This window comes from Trichomycterus rosablanca, chromosome 7 (genome assembly GCF_030014385.1).
Source record: "Trichomycterus rosablanca isolate fTriRos1 chromosome 7, fTriRos1.hap1, whole genome shotgun sequence".
NCBI classification, from domain to species: domain Eukaryota; kingdom Metazoa; phylum Chordata; class Actinopteri; order Siluriformes; family Trichomycteridae; genus Trichomycterus; species Trichomycterus rosablanca.
In genome coordinates, this window is record NC_085994.1 from 11,964,666 (window position 1) to 11,984,415 (window position 19,750).

Here is a 19,750-nt window from a genome sequence, read left to right on the forward strand (position 1 = left end):
CCATGTCTGCGTGGGTTTCCTCCGGGAGCTCTGGTTTCCTCCCACAGTCCAAAAACATGCAGTCAGGTTAATTGGAGACACTGAATTGCCCTATTTGAATGGGTGTGTGTATGTGTGTGTATGCCCTGTGATGGACTGGCACCCCATCCCGGGTGTTACTGTGTGCCTTGCGCCCATTGAAAAGCTGGGATAGGCTCCAGCACCACCCCCTGCCCCCCGCGACCCTAACTGGATAAGCGGTTAAGACAGTGAGTGAGTGAAAGTGAGTGAGTGAGTCCCTGTTTGTGAGTCCCTGTTTGTGAGAGTTTTGGCATGTTCTTATCTGCATGAGTTTACTATGGGTCCCTCCCAAAACATGCAAAATGCAGATAGGTTGCTCACAGTTTTATATATATTCACAATATTTGAAGTAGTATGAAACAAAAATAGTTATACCTATACTGTTAGTATAAATGTAAACAGTTATAATGTAAATACCAGTTTACTAAACACACAGTAGGTTTATTACACGGCTTCATACAAGTGTTATATATTTGAATATACATAATAACTTTAAATATATTACAATAAAAAGTGCCCATGTGCAGGTTTAAGAATGCAAAGGGGACACAGAATTACTGTACTATAATATATATCAATAATCCTTATGCAGAAAAGCCAGTAGCAGGGATAAAACTGCAGCAGACAGAAATACATGAGATCATAAAGGAAGATGATCTATGATTATTTTATTTAATAATAATCAAAGAATTTTCTGAATATTGTTTTCCAACTCTGTTTCAATCCATCGTTTTTATTGTGCAGCAACTGTGATATATTGTGGCTCCATGTTTCCAAAGTAGCTCTTCTCCCACTCACTCATGAGGTCGAAATAGAGAGGACGATCACAGAAGGTGCAGGAAGCTGTTGCTGGTGCGTTCAGTGGCAGACCGACCTCCTGCCATACTTCCACCAGTTTCTCTGTTTAGCAAGACATCGAACAACCATTCATAAAGAGACTGAGCATCATTAATCCACCACTAAAATCTTCATTATTATGATTAGTTATTCATTTATTATTATTATTTATTTTTATTTTATTTACTAATTTAGACTACTCACTTTTTTACCTGGAATTGTATAAACAAATGTAAAGGTTTTCTAAATATATAGGAGCTATTTTTTTCTTTTTTTTGTTTGTCATGGAGATAAAATTAGTTATTTTAATATGTATTAATTTTCTATTTCTGCATTGGTAATTGACATGAATGTCAGCAGAACAATAGAACAGGTCAACATAAGGAAAACACTGACTGATCCAGTAACCTAATATGTTTCCTCAAAATGATCCGACTCACCTGCAAAGTAGTCCATCATGATGGGGTCGTGGAAAGGGGTGGGAGCTAAACGCAGCAGTTCTTCTCCACGTGGTACAGTCGGGTAGTTTATAGCTTGTACGTAGATGTTGTGTCTCTCCAACAGAATGTCACACACTTTAGAATTCTGCTCTGCATTTCCCACCTGAAAAAATAATTTAGTTCCAAAATTCATTGTAAGTCATTTATTATTAATTGCATATTTTTATATACCCTATGGCTAAAACAATTTGGACACCACTTAATAACTGGGTTCAGGTGTTTGACCACACTAATTCCTAGACCACACTATTCTATAAAATCAGTTATCTAAAACAAACTATATGCTTTCAACTTTGTGGCAGTATATTGGGGAAGGCCCTTCCCCATTCCAGCATGACTTTGCTCCTGCAAACAAAGTGAGGTCCATAAAGACATGGTTTGAAAGAGGGGTTTAAGAACTCCAGTGGTCTGCACAAAGCCCTGTCCTCAACTTCACTGAACTACTCTGAGATGAACTGGAATGTCAAATTTCCTTATGTTAGAGTGGCACTGTGGTACAGTTCAAGGTCCTAGAGTCCAAGAGTCCTAAACCTGAGTTCAAATTGTGGCTTTGTTTATGAGGGGTTTGGCAATTTCCCCCATGGCTGCATGGGTTCCTGCCAAAAGTGGGTGCAAAGAGGAAATACAAAATGGGCAGGGTGTGTATCCACATTAAGGCACCAAACACTCACCCAATGACACCAACGGTCTATATAAAAAAGCAAAGCCACCTGGTATATCTGCATATGAAATGAACCAAACTATCCTGAGAAAACTTACATAGACATAACACATGGACAACACGACAAACGCGAAGATTGAATCTAGATCCTAGAATCTAGGACCATACCAGCCTGAATATACATCTTTACATTCAAATACTTGGTATCTAAAACTTCAATGGTTCACAGAGTTTAGATATAGACGCACTGACTCGTATGGGGATAATGTGGCTAGGACAGTTGATGACAGGTAGACCTGCGTCCAGCAGCAGCTGCCTCATATGTTTAACGTTCCTCTGTTGAGCCCGACGTAAAGCCTGACCTTCTGAGCTCATTAGCACCCGCACTGACTCCAGAGCTCCAGCCAGCACCATGGGTGGCAGTGAAGTGGTGAAAATAAAGCCTGCTGCATAAGAGCGCACCGTATCCACCAGTGCAGCAGTGCTGGCGATGTATCCACCCACACAACCAAACGCCTTACCTGCACACAATGAGAGATGGAATGGAATGGAATGAAATGTAAATATAGTATTTGAAAGGATAATATAATATAATATAGTAATTTTTTACCCAGCGTGCCGGAGACAATGTCGATTTTGTGCATGACGCCGTCTCTTTCTCCAACTCCTGCACCATGTGTCCCATACAGACCAACTGCATGAACCTCATCCACAAAAGTGACAGCACCGTATTTGTGAGCAACGTCACAAAGCTCCTCCAGGGGACAGATAGCACCTGAGATGGAAATTAATGAATTAAAGCATAAATTATCCAACCTAAAAACTAATTTGATACAAGCAGTTTTACTGTATGTAAATCTACAGCAGTGAATGAATGATCTGTATTTCAATTATAATACAAAGACTAAACTAATGTTTCAACTAATCACCTTTATTGTTTTTTATGAATACATAGTCATTCTAAATGCAAAACATTCATAAATAGTTGGGACAGGTGTGTTTACATGTGTTTTCTTGCTGCACAACAGGCTGGGGTCTTGTTTTTGTATTTTACACTTTATAATTGGCCACACATTTTTTAATGAGATCCAGGTTTGGACTGCAGGCAGGCTGGTATACAACATCCAGAATAAGACTTGACACTGTCTTGTTAAAACAAGCAGGGGCGTCTTTGAAAAAGATATTGAGTAGATTGTTTAGATGTTGCTTAAAAATGCATATGTACACCTTTGTCCTATTAGTACAACGGTGTAAGGTACCCACACCATTGGCAATAACACACCTCTGAATTTTGACAATTGTTTGCAAACTTTTAAACTTTGTGTGGGTAATTAGTGGCAAACCTTGACCATTCGTTGCTAATTATGACAGCTGTATTGCCCAAAACTTTTTGGATTTGAGGTTGTTTTTTGAAGTCTGTATATGTATGTGAATGTATATGCCATAGCAACTGCTACATTCTAGACAGTGAAGTAATTTAGTTTTTGTACTATTGTATTAACCTTTACAATGGAATTTAGCAGGACTGGCTTTTATGCTTTTATTGCTTTATAAAACTTTTAAGACTTATTTAGAAATGTTCACATTATCTGATCGACAAACTGTGACATACAAATCAATTTAAACATTTAACTCACCATCCATTGAGTGCACGGTCTCAAAGGCTACAATCTTAGGTGTGTTTGGATCAGAGCGACTGAGCAGCTCTTCTAGGTGTCTTGCATCATTGTGACGGAAGATAAAACGTTTGGCCCCGCTGTTCCTAATGCCCTGGATCATGGAGGCATGGTTCCCCATGTCTGAATAAATCTCACAACCTATACAGACAATACAAAAAATATTAATCAATGGTTAAAATACCAAAAATCATAAAAAAAAAAAAAAATTCTTAGTATTAAACTATTCTATTAAACTAATAACTGTGACTGTCCAACTTAATATATAAAAAAGTCTTGTTCTCCGAGTAGTGAGTGAGTCAGTGTTATTATAGTTTACATTATTTTCTTTTGTTATTCTGTTATTTTTTGCAAATAAGCACAGTTTTAGCTGTGGTGAGTAGTGTGGTTTTGTTTATTTCTAATTATTTTACATAACTTTCATATGTTTGTTTACCTTTTATTAATTGTACAGTTGGTTTTGGATTATGAAAGTAAATTCTAAATTTAAAAATGGGTTTTCTTTTTTATTTAATAAAATTAATTATATTTATGTTAAATAAAAAATTATAATATTTTAGCTATGGTATTTTAAATGATATACATATTTGTTTTTAACTTGGTATGTTTTAGTACAATTGTTTTAACAATTTGCATAAAAATAATTTAGTATTGAATACACAAAAGTTCAGTAAAATTATTTAATATTACATCATAAAATATATGAGCTTGTTGTTGCATACGTAAATTATGGTAGGGCAACACTGCTTTACAAGTAAAAGAGAGATTTGTGTTGGGTTGCAGGTATTGTATTGTGGATATTTATAGATAGTTTTTAATGGGGCTTTTGTGAGTGCTTTTTGCATCTAATACATTTTTTTCTGTGAAAACAAATGTTAAAAGTTCATGAAACATCAAGTACATATAGATGCATTTATTTAAAATCACACTGCTTTAGAAACTAAGTGAAAAACTAAGTGAATTTCTATAGTAATAATGAACCACATCTATGATTTACTAATTACCTGGAAGCATTTTTGCGAGAGTGAAGAGGGTAGAGTCGTTGGCAACAAAGCATGATGAAAATACAAGTGCTGCATCTTTCTGGTGAAGAAGAGCCAGTTGCTTCTCTAGAGCTACGTGATAGTTACTTGTTCCTGAGATATTTCTAGTGCCACCTGCTCCTGCACCATGTTTTTCCAAAACATCCCTGAGAAACAGATCATACATGCCCATAGTCAACATCTATGTATTTATAAATTAGCAATAAATACAGTTGAAAGTTTAAGTCTTAAACGGCAAAAAGAGGTGCACTGGAAAAGTGCTGATAGCCATATCTATATGGGCAAAAATGTCACCAACTATATTCAATCATAACTGCTGACAAGAAGTTCGAAATTCATGCCACAAAATAATACATTTCAGAACTACTTACAGAACTTTGTATGCCACCAAATTACTAATCACCTAACAAAGGGGTTTAACACATGATACACATGAAGCACTAACAATAAACAATACATTGTGAAACTGAAAGTGAACTTTTTTTGGAACTGACCATATAGCCTTAATGACTTGTGGATGGCGACTCATGCCCAAGTAATCATTGCTGCACCAGACAGACACCTGGGAAGCAGGACGTCCTGGAAGAGAGTAATCCTTAGCAAAGGGGAAAACATCTGCAAAGCGATTCACTGTCTTAAACACTCGGTATGTGTGGTCATTCTTCTTCTCAATGATCTTTCGGGTGAAGAAGTCATCATAGTCAAAACGGGCTCCAACTGAGTGACAAGGAAAATAAATTAAATAACAAGATAATATTGATTACACAACAAAATTGCACTATTATTCATATGAAAATGTTGATGGCAGATCAGTGTTTAGAAATGTAACAAACTAACCCATATTGTCCTTGAAAAGATGGGAAGGAATTGGAGAGTGAAGTCCCTGCAGGCCACTAAACACAGAACTGATCATACCTTAAAAAATGAAAAAACATTACCACAAAAATATTAAATAGAATTAATTAATTATTTTGCAAATCAAACATTTTAGTATTCAGACTCATTGACTTTCTGTACACTGTTGTGTTGTGGGTCTTATTTTTAATAAATATAATTGCCATTTGTAGCCATTAATTAATTAAAAAAAACTGAAATCTAGAAATTGTAGTCCGGTGAATATTACTTGATATAATTATCCTTGGGATGTGTCTAAAACTTCATTCTCTACTTGTTGCAATTTACATTAATTAAACATAGTTTGAAAAGACTCACATTGGACCTATAAGCCAAAAATAAAAAAATAGTCCAAAAAATGTCTGTGGTTATACATGATCAAATTGTTGGCAAGGCATAGATCAGGACAGGTATATCAAACACAAGACTTTAAGGGTGACCATGACCATGGAGCCTCGTTAATTTTAAAATGGTATTCTCTTGGCATAACCTTGACCCTTACTAGACCAAGTTTGCTAAATGGCATGTAAAGGACTCAGAAATGAGAAATGGTAAAAAGCTGCTTAATTCCAGGCCTGCAAAGCTTGTAGAGGTGTTATCTAGTAAGACCTGCAGCTGTAATTGCTGACAAAGAGGCTTCTACAAAATATTACAATGGTAATGTTCCACTGCCAAACACTGGGCATAAGGCAGGAATACCTGGACATGTCATCAATATATTGCAGGGCTTTGGTCATTCCCCAAATATAGCCAGTTGTGTGCCAAAAGGCAAGAGCATGCTACCTAAATATGCTAATGTCATTAATGTATATGTTTACTTTGTTAAAGTTTATTTTTCGTTCATTTCAATGTATTTTTCTGGTTTCCACAGACCTGCCTGCATCATCATTTTGTTCCACAGTGCAGTTTTACTATATTTAATTAATCTCATATTTAATATACTGAGTAAAAGTATTATACAGTAGAAAAGTAGCGGTGTTTTACCTGAGTTTACCTCCTCCTCTGGATTAGCAGCCGTTTTAGAGTGGACGTCTTCCTGAACCTGAGGACTGGCCTGAACCAGTCCAATCTTAGAGGACACAAAGGGACAGGCCTTGGTCATGGAGACTGCCACCTGAGCAGCAGACATGGCCAATGAGCGTTTGCCGTCCTTGTGGGGCTGCAGGCCTTTACAATAAATAAATAAATAAATAAATATCTGACCTGAATCAATTGATTTAAATTTCTCAAATGTAAAACTTCATTTTACAGCTAAACAAAGTAAACAAATTGCCATTTAGACAATTCACTTCAGAGGGGCTACATTTTACAGTATATTTTATTTAAAAGCAATACCTAAGTGTTAGTTAACCTTTTGTAAATGGGATAAAAAAAAAACCTTTTTCATCCTGATGAGAGGCAATGGAAATCTGGCGGGCAATGATGGGGCACCGGTCAGCCATGCCCAAGAAACGGCCCACGTTTCTCAGGGCCAGGCCTGGGGCAGACTTCAGGAATGGACAGTGATGCAGAAAAGCAGACATGACTTCACCAGATGTCAAAGAAACATTAAAAATCATTATTTATATTTTTCCAAGAGGAAAAATATACTTTCATCACATTAATCACTAACAGAAATATTTTATATTATTTAGTACAGAACAGATCATTTTTATTGTTTTGCAAGATCACAGCAAACGTAAATAAAGAACCTGTTAGTTTATATCAAATTACATACAGTTCAATCTAATACAGTGTATATACAACTTAAATAGACTATATACTGTATATACAGTATATATATATATATATATATATATATATATCACTTAATAGACATTTGTTATAAATAGAGTTGTCCCAAATTGATCCAAATCTAAACTTAGTATAATTAAAAACAGCAACATTTTCACAAGCCCCTATAAAAGTAAATATATGGAATAATGTTTAGGACCCTTGGAGGTCCCTGAAAGGAAGCACACTTTCCAGGTAATTCTGGAGGCTCTTTCTAAAAGTGCTGAGCTGTGGGTGTGGTGAGTAAGTGCTGTTATCATTCAAACACACTCTTCATCCCTCCCACTGCTGAAAGAGTAGTGATAGAGCTCATAACGTCACGACACTGATAACTTAGAATCATTATAAAGTATCAACCCTGTGTAGTAACCAAGCACTAATGATCTTTATAAATACATAAACAATACAGCTTATCTCTAACACCTTTCTACACCTTGAATATTTTTCATAAATGTAAGTTTATTTAGATCTTTCGTTTTGCTTTACTTCATTCACTTTGATGTATACTTTGCAACTGAGGTTAAAAGATACATTGTGTTTATGTGGTTTATTGTGGGGGTTTTTTCACATTAGGTAGGAAAACACAAGGGACATCAAGACATCTAAACTCACAAGAGATTCTTAATTTAAAGCTTATTTCTTTATTTTTAATACATAAATAGTGTAATATTTGAATTAAATAGAATATTTGTATCACTAATAATCATATATAAAATTAATTACAATATTTTACAAAAATCTATTTTTATAGCTTCAAAAATTTATAAAATATAAATGGATACATACGTCTTGTATATTTTTTTTCATAATAACATTGTGTTGTGTTTAGTAGTCTATTACTTTGTAGCCTATCACAATAATAAAACTAATAATGACAACAATATAAAAATTTCTACTGCTATTAACAATAGTAATAGTAATAATAATAAAAACGAGACAATGCACAAACTACTGGTTTAAATTTTCCAGAGAAACACAATCATCAGTACATGCAAACTAAAAATACATATAAAATATATGAAATTATAAATATATACTCTCCTACCTGTTGACCTGCACTGAGGACGAACGTCTGACCTTTTGATGCAGCAATGCAATAGGCAGTGTAGAGCTGACTGCAACCGACTGCAATAAACCCAGCTGATTTCACCCCCTCACCAATCAGCCAGTACACACACCCACCCCATAAACACAAACACACATCACCCAACTGACACACTTCTTCATTCACAGTGTATACATTTCTGTTTTAGGTCAGCTAGGGAAAGAAAACTTAAATGTTTAAATTTTGGTGATTTTATGTTGGTATAAGAATTTTAAAATGGTATTGCTTGTTGGGGGTGTGGTTTTGTATAACAGCTTTCACATACGTTATTTATCAGGTTTATAAACAAGGCATCTGACCAGTTTAATAAGCAGTCATACATACACAGCACCTCATAAACACCTCCAATGCATGAGTCAGTAACAATTACTTTTAATCCAAACTCTGTCCATTTTGATCCTCTATATTTTTTGCCATTTATAGTATATACTTTATTATAATGTCTACAAATTGGGTGTGGTGCTTGTGTGGCCCACTACTGCTGGAATCCAAAGTTCGAAACCCCAATGATGCTATCGGGTGGTCAGACCTCTTCATTACGACATGATTGGCTATGTCTGATGGCGAGAGTCACCAAGATCCTGGGATGGATTGCCGTTCTGTCTGGGGTGTATTACTGCATGGTACCCTTTGATTTCGAGAAACTGGATCCACCAAGACCTTGACCAGGATAAAGCAATGGTAAAACATAAAAATAAAGATGAAATATCTACAAATTGAAGTTGAAGTGTTGACACACACACACTTCTACCTGAGTGTGTGTGTGTGTGTGTGTGTTTACCCTGTGATGGACTGCCTTTTGCTCAGTGTAGCACAAACTGGGTTAAAAGTAGAAACTAGGACATGATTCAGACATGACAGATCCAGTTGAACTTGGTTTATTAAGTTCTTCATACTTATACGCTGCTTCTATTAGCTGCCTATAAACACAAACAACTTTAGATAAATAATTTATGGATTTAAAAACCCTGTTAATCTGAACCCAAATATTTGTTTAAAAACTTTAGCCCTGATTTTATACTGCATTTACTGCATTAAATAAGTACAGTTATGTAAACCAAGTACAGTAAACTACATACAGTATATGAAGATCTACACACATAACTCACAGCCTTGTAGTTAAATAGATATATTACAAAAGTTCACCTGACTGTTTACACCCAGAATTCCATCCACACATCCACATAAGTTAATCAATAAAATTATAACAAAATATATTACAAATCAGCCCAGTAAAATGATAAAAACATTCTACAAACTTTGTACATTCCTCCTTCCTTTACCTTCCTTAAAGGTTGACAGGACTGTAACAGTGTCACATTGAAATGGAAATGACAGTGGCTACTGTATACACTCAAACGTTGACTGTTTAGTAAAATGCACCAAATCTGATTTTAATATCCAAATATCTACATGTCAGTCTTTCATCATCTCTTTTCTCGGAGGGTAGAACTGAAGTTGTGAAAGAAAAGCATCATGTCTTTAACATCTGGAGGTTTCCCCCAGCTGCACTGGGAGGCATGTTGGGATTAGAGCCACCCTGGACATCCGCAAAGCCCATCCTCTGCCTCCTCTTCCTCTGCTCTGTCATCTACACAACAAACATAAACATACATGCTGTAAATACTGATACCGTGTTAAATACAATGCATTCACATCATCACAACCTGACCTACAGAATCTAAAGAAATGTGACTAGGATATTTTTAAATATATGACACTTATTTAATATATTTTAAAAATAAGTACATCATAAAAAATATACATAGAGAAACAAATGGATCCTCAATCAAACTAAAGCTCCTGTATTTTGGACACATTATGAGAAGAACCAATTCACGGGAAAAGACTTGGAAAGGCTTGGAAGAGTAAAGAAGGATGAGGACGGCTAGCAACAAGACGAACAGATACAATCAGAAAAACACTAAATGAGTTATTAAAAAGCCCAAACAGAGGACTTGATGTTTTGGAGAAACTCCCCTGTTCACCAGGGGTCAGAATCGTATTAGTAATAATAATATTCTTTTAAATACAATTATTTTATTAGGGGCTCTTTCTTGCAACTCTTTATTAAATGTCCTTTTGATTTAACACCTTGATTATGATCTCTAAATGTTTTTAGACATAGGCACTGACTTCTGATTCAGCCAGGGTGACAGCTGGAGTCACAGAGAACCATTATTATTCACTGACCAAGTATAGAGGAGCGGCCCGACATGAAATAACTCCTGGAGTTAAGTCTGGACATTAGGTATTAACTTTTAGTTTAGTATACGTTGCTGGTCCAACACTAGCAAGTGCATGAAATTAAAGGCAAACAATTCAAGGAATATCAGGTTTTCTTACCTGTTCTTTTAATTCTGCTAACTGACCAGTAAGGTGTGTGACCGCTTTCATGGTGTCAGAGAGTCTGTCCTGCAGGATCCTCATTTCGTTCTGCTCCCCTTCCCCATCATTCACAACCAGAGACATGGCCTGCATGCGTGGAAACCAATCCAGATTCTTGTTCTACATCCAGAAGAAAAAATAAAATAAAATTTACATAATAAATTATTTACATAATTAATATCAAAATTTATAAAAGTGACACCTGATATGACAATATTTGGCCATTATTGTGTAAATACAGTGGATTCAGAAAATAAGACTCCTTATTGCACTTTTTTCATGGCAGATCCTCTTAAGCTATGCCATATAAGACTGAGAGCGTATGTCAACTCTCAGCATCTGCAACAAATGTTTAATAGAGTTTAATTCTGGGCTTTGGCTGGGCCACTCATGGACTTGCCCTAAATTCATTGCAATGTTGTTTTGAATTTTTCTTTATTTGGCTGCTTTTATCCAACCCTCAAATCACTGTACATGACATTTGGAGCACTTTTAGAGTGATCGTTGGGTTGTTTCTTACCTCCCTGACCAAGACCCTTCTTCACCGAATGCCCAGTTTAAATTGCCAGCCAAAACTAGGACGGTTCAAGGTTGTGCCTGACTTCTATTTTTGAGGCAACTGTTGTCCTTGGAACTCTCCCCTTAGATATTGTTGCAATGATTCTCTTTCTCAGAGAACCACAGACAGTTCACTGGACTTCATGTTTTGGTTTTGGTCCAGTGTAGTGTAAATTGTGGGCCATAATAGACTCTATATAGAGTGTACTATCCCAAACAATGTTAATTCAAATTGCAACAAAGGGACTTAAGCTAAATTCTAGGATAAATAGCTCAAGGATAATTATAGCAAACAGGATGCACCTAACCACAATATACAGTGTCAGAACAAAAAGTCTGAATACACAATAGTGTTCAAAACGTTAAAAGGTCAGTACTTCCACAACTGTTTAAATTTGTTTTCACCTTTTAACTGTTTTGGGACACTGGGAGTACCAGGTTTGAGTCTTTCTTCCATATTACTGGTAAAACACATTTGTGACTTGCTTGAAATGTGCTAATGACAGTCATTTACACAAGTCTTTTACATGTTTAAATTCAGTTGTTAATAATTTAGCATAAAATTCAACTTAGCATTTTAATTAAAATCCCAAGTCAACTGAAAATTGCTTAGAATGTGAGTGTTTGATATAAAGGAAATAAATCACCTTTATCATATGGGCCACATAGCTCTCTGGACCAGTGTAATCAGTCTTGTTCTTCTCCCGTACCAACACTATAAAGTACAGGTAGTTCCAGATGTTGTGCTCCAATTTAATGTGTTCCTCAAAAGATACTGTTTTATTGTCAAACTTGTCTCGCTCAAGACCTTTTGGAAGAGAAATGAAATGACAACCGTCAAAAACTTTAAAGACTTTCAGTCAACACGTATTACCAGTAGTGTTTCTATGAAACAATATTCAGTTCTGGCAGAATTCAGTTCTGGCACAATTATCGAGGAGGTTAATATACAAACCCACAAAAAAAAAAAAAAAAATCACTGATATAGAACTTTTATTTCATAAATGGGAGGAATAGGGGCTTAGACATTTGGCAAAAACACAGCAAACTTCCAAAGTACAAATCTTTGTAAAGTACAGAGCACTTGAATAACAAATTTTTATATATAAAGTTCCCCGCGCCGATCCCCGCTCTGATTGAGGAGAACGAAGCTAACCCATGGCCCCTCCAACACATGGACAGCAGCCGTATGCATTTTGTCACCGACACTTTAACGAGTGCAATGCAGATCAGCACTGTGTATGTTGAGAGACACCCTGACAGCACTCTTTTCCCGTCCCTGTGCAGGCGCCATAAATCAGCCAATCAGCCAAGCTTAATATCCCACCCCATTTGAACAACCGGTTAATCGTTGTTCATGTGGTTGCTCAGCCCAGCCGGCAAGCAGAGCCGAGACTTGATACAATGTATTCGAGATCCCAGCTCTGGTGTTCCAGCGTGTGTTTTTACTGCTGCGCCACCCGAGCATCCTTCATAAATGTGATTTAACATCCAAAATGAAGTTGCATGTATACATACATTAGGAGTTTGTTATCAACTCCCAATGAATATGTGTGGTATATTATTGTATAGCAGAATATGTGTGGTATATTATTGTATAGCAGAATATGTGTGTTATATTATTGTATGGCAGAATATGTGGTATATTATTGTATAGCAGAATGTGTGTGTGTTATATTATTGTATAGCAGAATGTGTGGTATATTATTGTATAGCAGAATATGTGTGGTATATTATTGTATAGCAGAATGTGTGGTATATTATTGTATAGCAGAATGTGTGTTATTGTATAGCAGAATTTGTGGTATATTATTGTGTAGCAGAATGTGTGTGTTATATTATTGTATAGCAGAATGTGTGTGTTATATTATTGTATAGCAGAATGTGTGGTATATTATTGTATAGCAGAATATGTGTGGTATATTATTGTATAGCAGAATGTGTGGTATATTATTGTATAGCAGAATGTGTGGTATATTATTGTATAGCAGAATTTGTGGTATATTATTGTGTAGCAGAATGTGTGTGTGTTATATTATTGTATAGCAGAATGTGTTGTATATTATTGTATAGCAGAATATGTGTGTTATATTATTGTATAGCAGAATGTGTGATATATTATTGTATAGCAGAATATGTGTGTTATAATATTGTAGAGCAGATTATGTGTGTTATAATATTGTATAGCAGAAGATGTGTTTTAATATTGTATAGAAGAATATGTGTGTTATAATATTGTATAGCAGAATATGTGTGTTATAATATTGTATGGCAGAAGATGTGTGGTATATTATTGTATAACAGAATTTGTGTGTTATAATATTGAATGGCAGAATATGTGTTATATTACTGTATAGCAGAATATGTGGTATATTATTGTATAGCAGAATATGTGTGGTATATTATTGTATAGCAGAATATGTGTGTTATAATATTGTATAGCAGAATATGTGGTATATTATTGTATAGCAGAATATGTGTGTTATATTATTGTATAGCAGAATATGTGGTATATTATTGTATAGCAGAATATGTGTGGTATATTATTGTATAGCAGAATATGTGTGTTATAATATTGTACAGCAGAATATGTGTGTTATAATATTGTATGGCAGAAGATGTGGTATATTATTGTATAACAGAATTTGTGTGTTATAATATTGAATGGCAGAATATGTGTTATATTATTGTATAGCAGAATATGTGGTATATTATTGTATAGCAGAATATGTGTGGTATATTATTGTATAGCAGAATGTGTGTTATATTATTGTATAGCAGAATATGTGTGTTATAATATTGTATGGCAGAATGTGTGTTATAATATTGTATGGCAGAATATGTGTGTTATATTATTGTATAGCAGAATATGTGTTATATTATTGAATAGCAGACTATACGTGTTATAATATCGTATAGCAGAATGTGTGTGTTATATTATTGTAAAGCAAAATATGTGTGTTATATTATTGTATAGCAGAATGTGTGTTATAATATTGTATGGCAGAATATGTGGTATATTACTGTATAGCAGAATATGTGGTATATTATTGTATAGCAGAATATGTGTTATAATATTGTATAGCAGAATATGTGTGTTATATTATTGTATAGCAGAATATGTGTGTTATAATATTGTATGGAAGAATATGTGGTATATTATTGTATAGCAGAATATGTGTGTTATAATATTGTATAGCAGAATATGTGGTATATTATTGTATAGCAGAATATGTGTTATAATATTGTATAGCAGAATATGTGGTATATTATTGTATAGCAGAATATGTGTGTTATAATATTGTATGGAAGAATATGTGGTATATTACTGTATAGCAGAATGTGTGGTATATTATTGTATAGCAGAATATGTGTTATAATATTGTATAGCAGAATATGTGTGTTATAATATTGTATAGCAGAATATGTGTGTTATAATATTGTATAGCAGAATATGTGGTATATTATTGTATAGCAGAATATGTGTGTTATATTATTGTATAGCAGAATATGTGTTATAATATTGTATAGCAGAATATGTGTGTTATAATATTGTATAGCAGAATATGTGTTATAATATTGTATAGCAGAATATGTGTTATATTATTGTATAGCAGAATATGTGTGTTATAATATTGTATGGCAGAATATGTGTGTTATATTATTGCAGAATATGTGTGTTATAATATTGTATGGCAGAATATGTGTTATATTATTGTATAGCAGAATATGTGTTATATTATTGTATAGCAGAATATGTGTTATATTATTGTATAGCAGAATATGTGTGTTATAATATTGTATGGCAGAATATGTGTGTTATATTATTGTATAGCAGAATATGTGTGTTATAATATTGTATGGCAGAATATGTGTGTTATAATATTGTATAGCAGAATATGTGCGTTATAATATTGTATAGCAGAATATGTGTGTTATAATATTGAATAGCAGAATATGTGTGTTATAATATTGAATAGCAGAATATGTGTGTTATAATATTGTATGGCAGAATATGTGTGTTATAATATTGTATAGCAGAATATGTGTGTTATAATATTGTGTAGCAGAATTTGTGTGTTATAATATTGTATGGCAGAATATGTGTGTCATAATATTGTATAGCAGAATACAGTGGGGCCAAAAAGTATTTAGTCAGCCACTGATTGTGCAAGTTCTCCTACTTAGAAAGATGAGAGAGGTCTGTAATTTTCATCATAGGTACACTTCAACTATGAGAGACAAAATGAGAAAAAAAAATCCAGGAAATCACATTGTAGGATTTTTAAAGAATTTATTTGTAAATTATGGTGGAAAATAAGTATTTGGTCACCAACAAACAAGCAAGATTTCTGGCTCTCACAGACCTGTAACTTCTTCTTTAAGAAGCTCTTCTGTCCTCCACTCGTTACCTGTATTAATGGCACCTGTTTGACCTCGTTATCTGTATAAAAGACACCTGTCCACAGCCTCAAACAGTCAGACTCCAAACTCAACCATGGCCAAGACCAAAGAGCTGTCGAAGGACACCAGGAAGAAAATTGTAGACCTGCACCAGGCTGGGAAGAGTGAATCTACAATAGGCAAGCAGGTTGGTGTGAATAAATCAACTGTGGGAGCAATTGTAAGAAAATGGAAGACATACAAGACCATTGATTATCTCCCTTGGGGTCAAGATCTCATCCCGTGGGGTCAAAATGATCATGAGAACGGTGAGCAAAAATCCCAGAACTACACGGAGGGACCTGATGAATGACCTGCAGAGAGCTGGGACCAAAGTAACAAAGGCTACCATCAGTAACACACTACGCCGAGAGGGACTCAAATCCTGCAGTGCCAGGCGTGTCCCCCTGCTTAAGCCAGTACATGTCCAGGCCCGTCTGAAGTTTGCCAGAGAGCATATGGATGATCCAGAAGAGGATTGGGAGAATATCATGTGGTCAGATGAAACCAAAATGGAACTTTTTGGTAAAAACTCAACTCGTGTTTGGAGGAAGAAGAATGCTGAGTTGCATCCCAAGAACACCATACCTACTGTGAAGCATGGGGGTGGAAACATCATGCCTTGGGGCTGTTTTTCTGCAAAGGGGACAGGACGACTGATCCGTGTTAAGGGAAGAATGAACGGGGCCATGTATTGTGAGATTTTAAGCCAAAACCTCCTTCCATCAGTGAGAGCATTGAAGATGGAACGTGGCTGGGTCTTCCAGCATTACAATGATCCCAAACACACCGCTCGGGCAACGAAGGAGTGGCTCCGTAAAAAGCATTTCAAGGTCCTGGAGTGGCCTAGCCAGTCTCCAGACCTCAACCCCATAGAAAATTTGTGGAGGGAGTTGAAAGTCCGTGTTGCCCAGCGACAGCCCCAAAACATCACTGCTCTAGAGGAGATCTGCATGGAGGAATGGGCCAAAATACCAGCTACAGTGTGTGCAAACCTGGTGAAGACTTACAGGAAACGTTTGACCTCTGTCATTGCCAACAAAGGTTATGTTACAAAGTATTGAGTTGAACTTTTGTTATTGACCAAATACTTATTTTCCACCATAATTTACAAATAAATTCTTTAAAAATCCTACAATGTGATTTCCTGGATTTTTTTTCTCATTTTGTCTCTCATAGTTGAAGTGTACCTATGATGAAAATTACAGACCTCTCTCATCTTTCTAAGTAGGAGAACTTGCACAATCAGTGGCTGACTAAATACTTTTTGGCCCCACTGTATGTGTTATAATATTGTATGGCAGAATATGTGTGTTTTATCAAGCTAATGTTTCTGATATGTAAACATAATTTTCATAGATGTTTTAAATTAAAAATAAAGCTTGTAATTAGGTTTCGATCATATTTACATATACATTTTCTGCATTTACCAGACGCTTTTATCCAAAGCGACTTACAGTACTCTGACAGCATACTTTATAAGCAACTGAGTGTTAAGGGCCTTGCTCAAGGGCCCAACAGTGACAACCTGGCAGTGGTGAGGCTTGAACCAGCTACCTTTTGATTACTAGGACGGTACCTTAACCACTAGGCTACAACTGCCCTTCATATTTAAATCTACTGTATATTGTAAGCTATAATCAGACTGTACTGTTTTTTTTATTAAACTCTTACCACAGATGAAGCAGGTGGTTTTTAGGATCTCCTCCTTTCTTTGCTTTTCACTACGCAGGTCAGCAAAGGTGTCAATAATCACACCAAAGATCAAGTTCAGTACGATAATGATGACAATGAAGTAGAAGAGCAGATCATACACCACTCGTCCAGGAAACAGGGCTTCCTATATAGCAAGGGTTAAAAACATTATAATTCTCGTATATAAATGTCTTCCAATGCAAACGCTAAAACTCAATTTCATCTCAAGATGGGTAATGGGGGAAAAATAAACAAAAAAAACTGTTTTACTGCATTATACAATTTGGTAATTAATATTCATTAGTATTTTTAAGGTATTATAAGGTATAAATATTCAAATATACCTTAGCAGAAAGGTTTACCTAAATTCTTATTGACAGACCAAGACATATTAACAGACCAATATGAGGGATATAGTCTCTTCTAAAATAACACAGATGCCATCTAAGGGCACTAGAGAAGGGTTTTATCAATATAAAAATAATATAAATCATATGTAAACTGACATTTTACTGTTAATGATTTCACATTTTAACTACATCCTCTGTTGTTTTACCCCGAGGTTAAAGACTGCACATCGAGACTGCTGTGCCAACAAGGCTGCTCCTGCTAGATGTCACAGGACAAAAATGTCAAGAACTCCCTACGGACTTTATTACAGACAAATAATGAAGAACTCCAACTATTTTTTGCTAGTTATAACTTTTAGTTTAATTTAATTTTGTGTATGTATGATGTGTAAATCCCTGGTCTGGTTCCTCTCAAGGTTTCTTCCTGTAATTTTAAGTGAGAGTTCCTTGCCACTGTTGCCCTTGGCATGCTCAACAGGGGTTTTTGGTCTATAGGTCCTGGATTCTGTAAAGTTGCTTTGAGACAATGTTCACTGTAAAAAGCACTATACAAATAAAATTGACTTGACTTGAAGTTGACATGTTATGATTTCACAGTGACCAGATCTATACACAACTAGGGTTAGGACACTTCGGGCTCTCTTCCACAATAATAAAACCACTGTCGTCTCACATTTTTCGAGGGTCTGCGTAGTACATCTCCTACTCCACCACCGTTTCGTAGACCATGGTTCAGCACAGTGACGATACACATTAGCAACGTGTCACATGCTCGCTCTGTGTTATCTTGTTCTGCAAAATAGCAAACATTGTAACAAAAAAAATTACTAGTCATACTTACAACATTACAATAAAATTAATCAAAAGTCATTAAGAAATCCAGATTCAGATCCTATACATAATTAACAATTTTGAAACAACCTTAAACAGATGTTTTGTATGTTCCCACACATTGCATGCCTTATTTTATTATGCAACAAGACTTACAAAATTAATACCAATCAAAAATTGCAATCTCTAAAAATAATATGTAAAAATGACTACATATTTTATATAGTGTTACTATATATACTGTACATACGATACACACATATGATTGTGGTTATTAAGATTATTGTAATAGATAAAACATTTATAAAAACATTTACCCTCTGGGACTGCCAGTCCAGTGTCTTCATTGCAATCAGTTCCATCTGCATTGCAGGTACCATCAGAACTGTCAGATTCTAAATAAGAAACAAATTATATTAGCTTCATTGCCACATTTATTCATAACACCCTGATCAAACAACTCACTAGCACAATTTTGTGTTATGATAATACAACCCCAATTCCAATGAAGTTGGGACGTTGTGTAAAACATAAATAAAAACAGAATACGATGATTTGCAAATCCTTTTCAACCCATATTCAATTGAATACACTACAAAGACAAGATATTTAATGTTCAAACGGATAAACTTTATTGTTTTTTTGCAAATATTCACTCATTTTGAATTTGATGCCTGCAACACATTCCAAAAAAGTTGGGACAGGGGCAACAAAAAACTGGGAAAGTTGAGGAATGCTCAAAAAACACCTGTTTGGAACATTCCACAGGTGAACAGGTTAATTGGAAACAGGTTAGTGTCATGATTGGGTATAAAGGGAGCATCCCCGAAAGGTTCAGTCGTTCACAAGCAAGGATGGGGTGAGGTTCACCACTTTGTGAACAACTGCATGAGCAAATAGTCCAACAGTTTAAGAACAACGTTTCTCAACGTGCAA

General features: G+C 35.2%; 2 protein-coding genes across 4 annotated transcripts in view; both read right to left on the minus strand.

Moving 5' to 3' along the window:
• Positions 1–708: 708 nt before the first annotated feature.
• alas2 (aminolevulinate, delta-, synthase 2) lies at positions 709–8,554 on the minus strand. Of its 3 annotated transcripts, none has more exons than XM_062998988.1 (11): positions 8,490–8,554; positions 7,050–7,158; positions 6,656–6,838; positions 5,615–5,692; positions 5,272–5,494; positions 4,739–4,923; positions 3,696–3,875; positions 2,669–2,833; positions 2,311–2,579; positions 1,338–1,500; positions 709–960 (listed from the first exon to the last, which is right to left on the minus strand). In XM_062998988.1, exons 2-11 carry the CDS (start codon positions 7,111–7,113, stop codon positions 794–796), a joined length of 1,677 nt encoding a protein of 558 aa, XP_062855058.1. In that variant the 5' UTR covers positions 7,114–7,158; positions 8,490–8,554; the 3' UTR covers positions 709–793. The 3 variants fall into 3 exon arrangements, with proteins under 3 accessions (XP_062855058.1, XP_062855057.1, XP_062855059.1); XM_062998987.1 differs by having other exon boundaries at positions 7,050–7,196; XM_062998989.1 differs by lacking the exon at positions 709–960 and having other exon boundaries at positions 2,307–2,579; positions 7,050–7,196.
• An 868-nt stretch (positions 8,555–9,422) lies between these two features.
• itpr3 (inositol 1,4,5-trisphosphate receptor, type 3) overlaps positions 9,423–19,750 on the minus strand; it is a 64,146-nt gene continuing 53,818 nt past the window's right edge. The window contains exons 53-58 of the mRNA XM_062998401.1: positions 19,132–19,209; positions 18,657–18,775; positions 17,613–17,778; positions 12,143–12,303; positions 10,896–11,057; positions 9,423–10,140 (exon numbers count right to left, since the gene is read on the minus strand). Of these exons, the coding sequence (XP_062854471.1) occupies positions 10,024–10,140; positions 10,896–11,057; positions 12,143–12,303; positions 17,613–17,778; positions 18,657–18,775; positions 19,132–19,209 (803 nt within the window). The 3' untranslated portion in view covers positions 9,423–10,023. The remainder of the gene's footprint in view (positions 10,141–10,895; positions 11,058–12,142; positions 12,304–17,612; positions 17,779–18,656; positions 18,776–19,131; positions 19,210–19,750) is intronic.

Bases quoted from the DNA above. Each gene is read 5' to 3' on its own strand.
- alas2 (XM_062998987.1), bottom strand. From the start codon at position 7,194: ATGTCTGCTTTTCTGCATCACTGTCCATTCCTGAAGTCTGCCCCAGGC. The intron at 6,839-7,049 runs GTTTTTTTTTTA...TTTATTGTAAAG, and splicing joins CTCTCATCAGGATGAAAAAG to GCCTGCAGCCCCACAAGGAC. The intron at 4,924-5,271 runs GTCAGTTCCAAA...TCTGTTTCTCAG, and splicing joins CAAGTCATTAAGGCTATATG to GGATGTTTTGGAAAAACATG.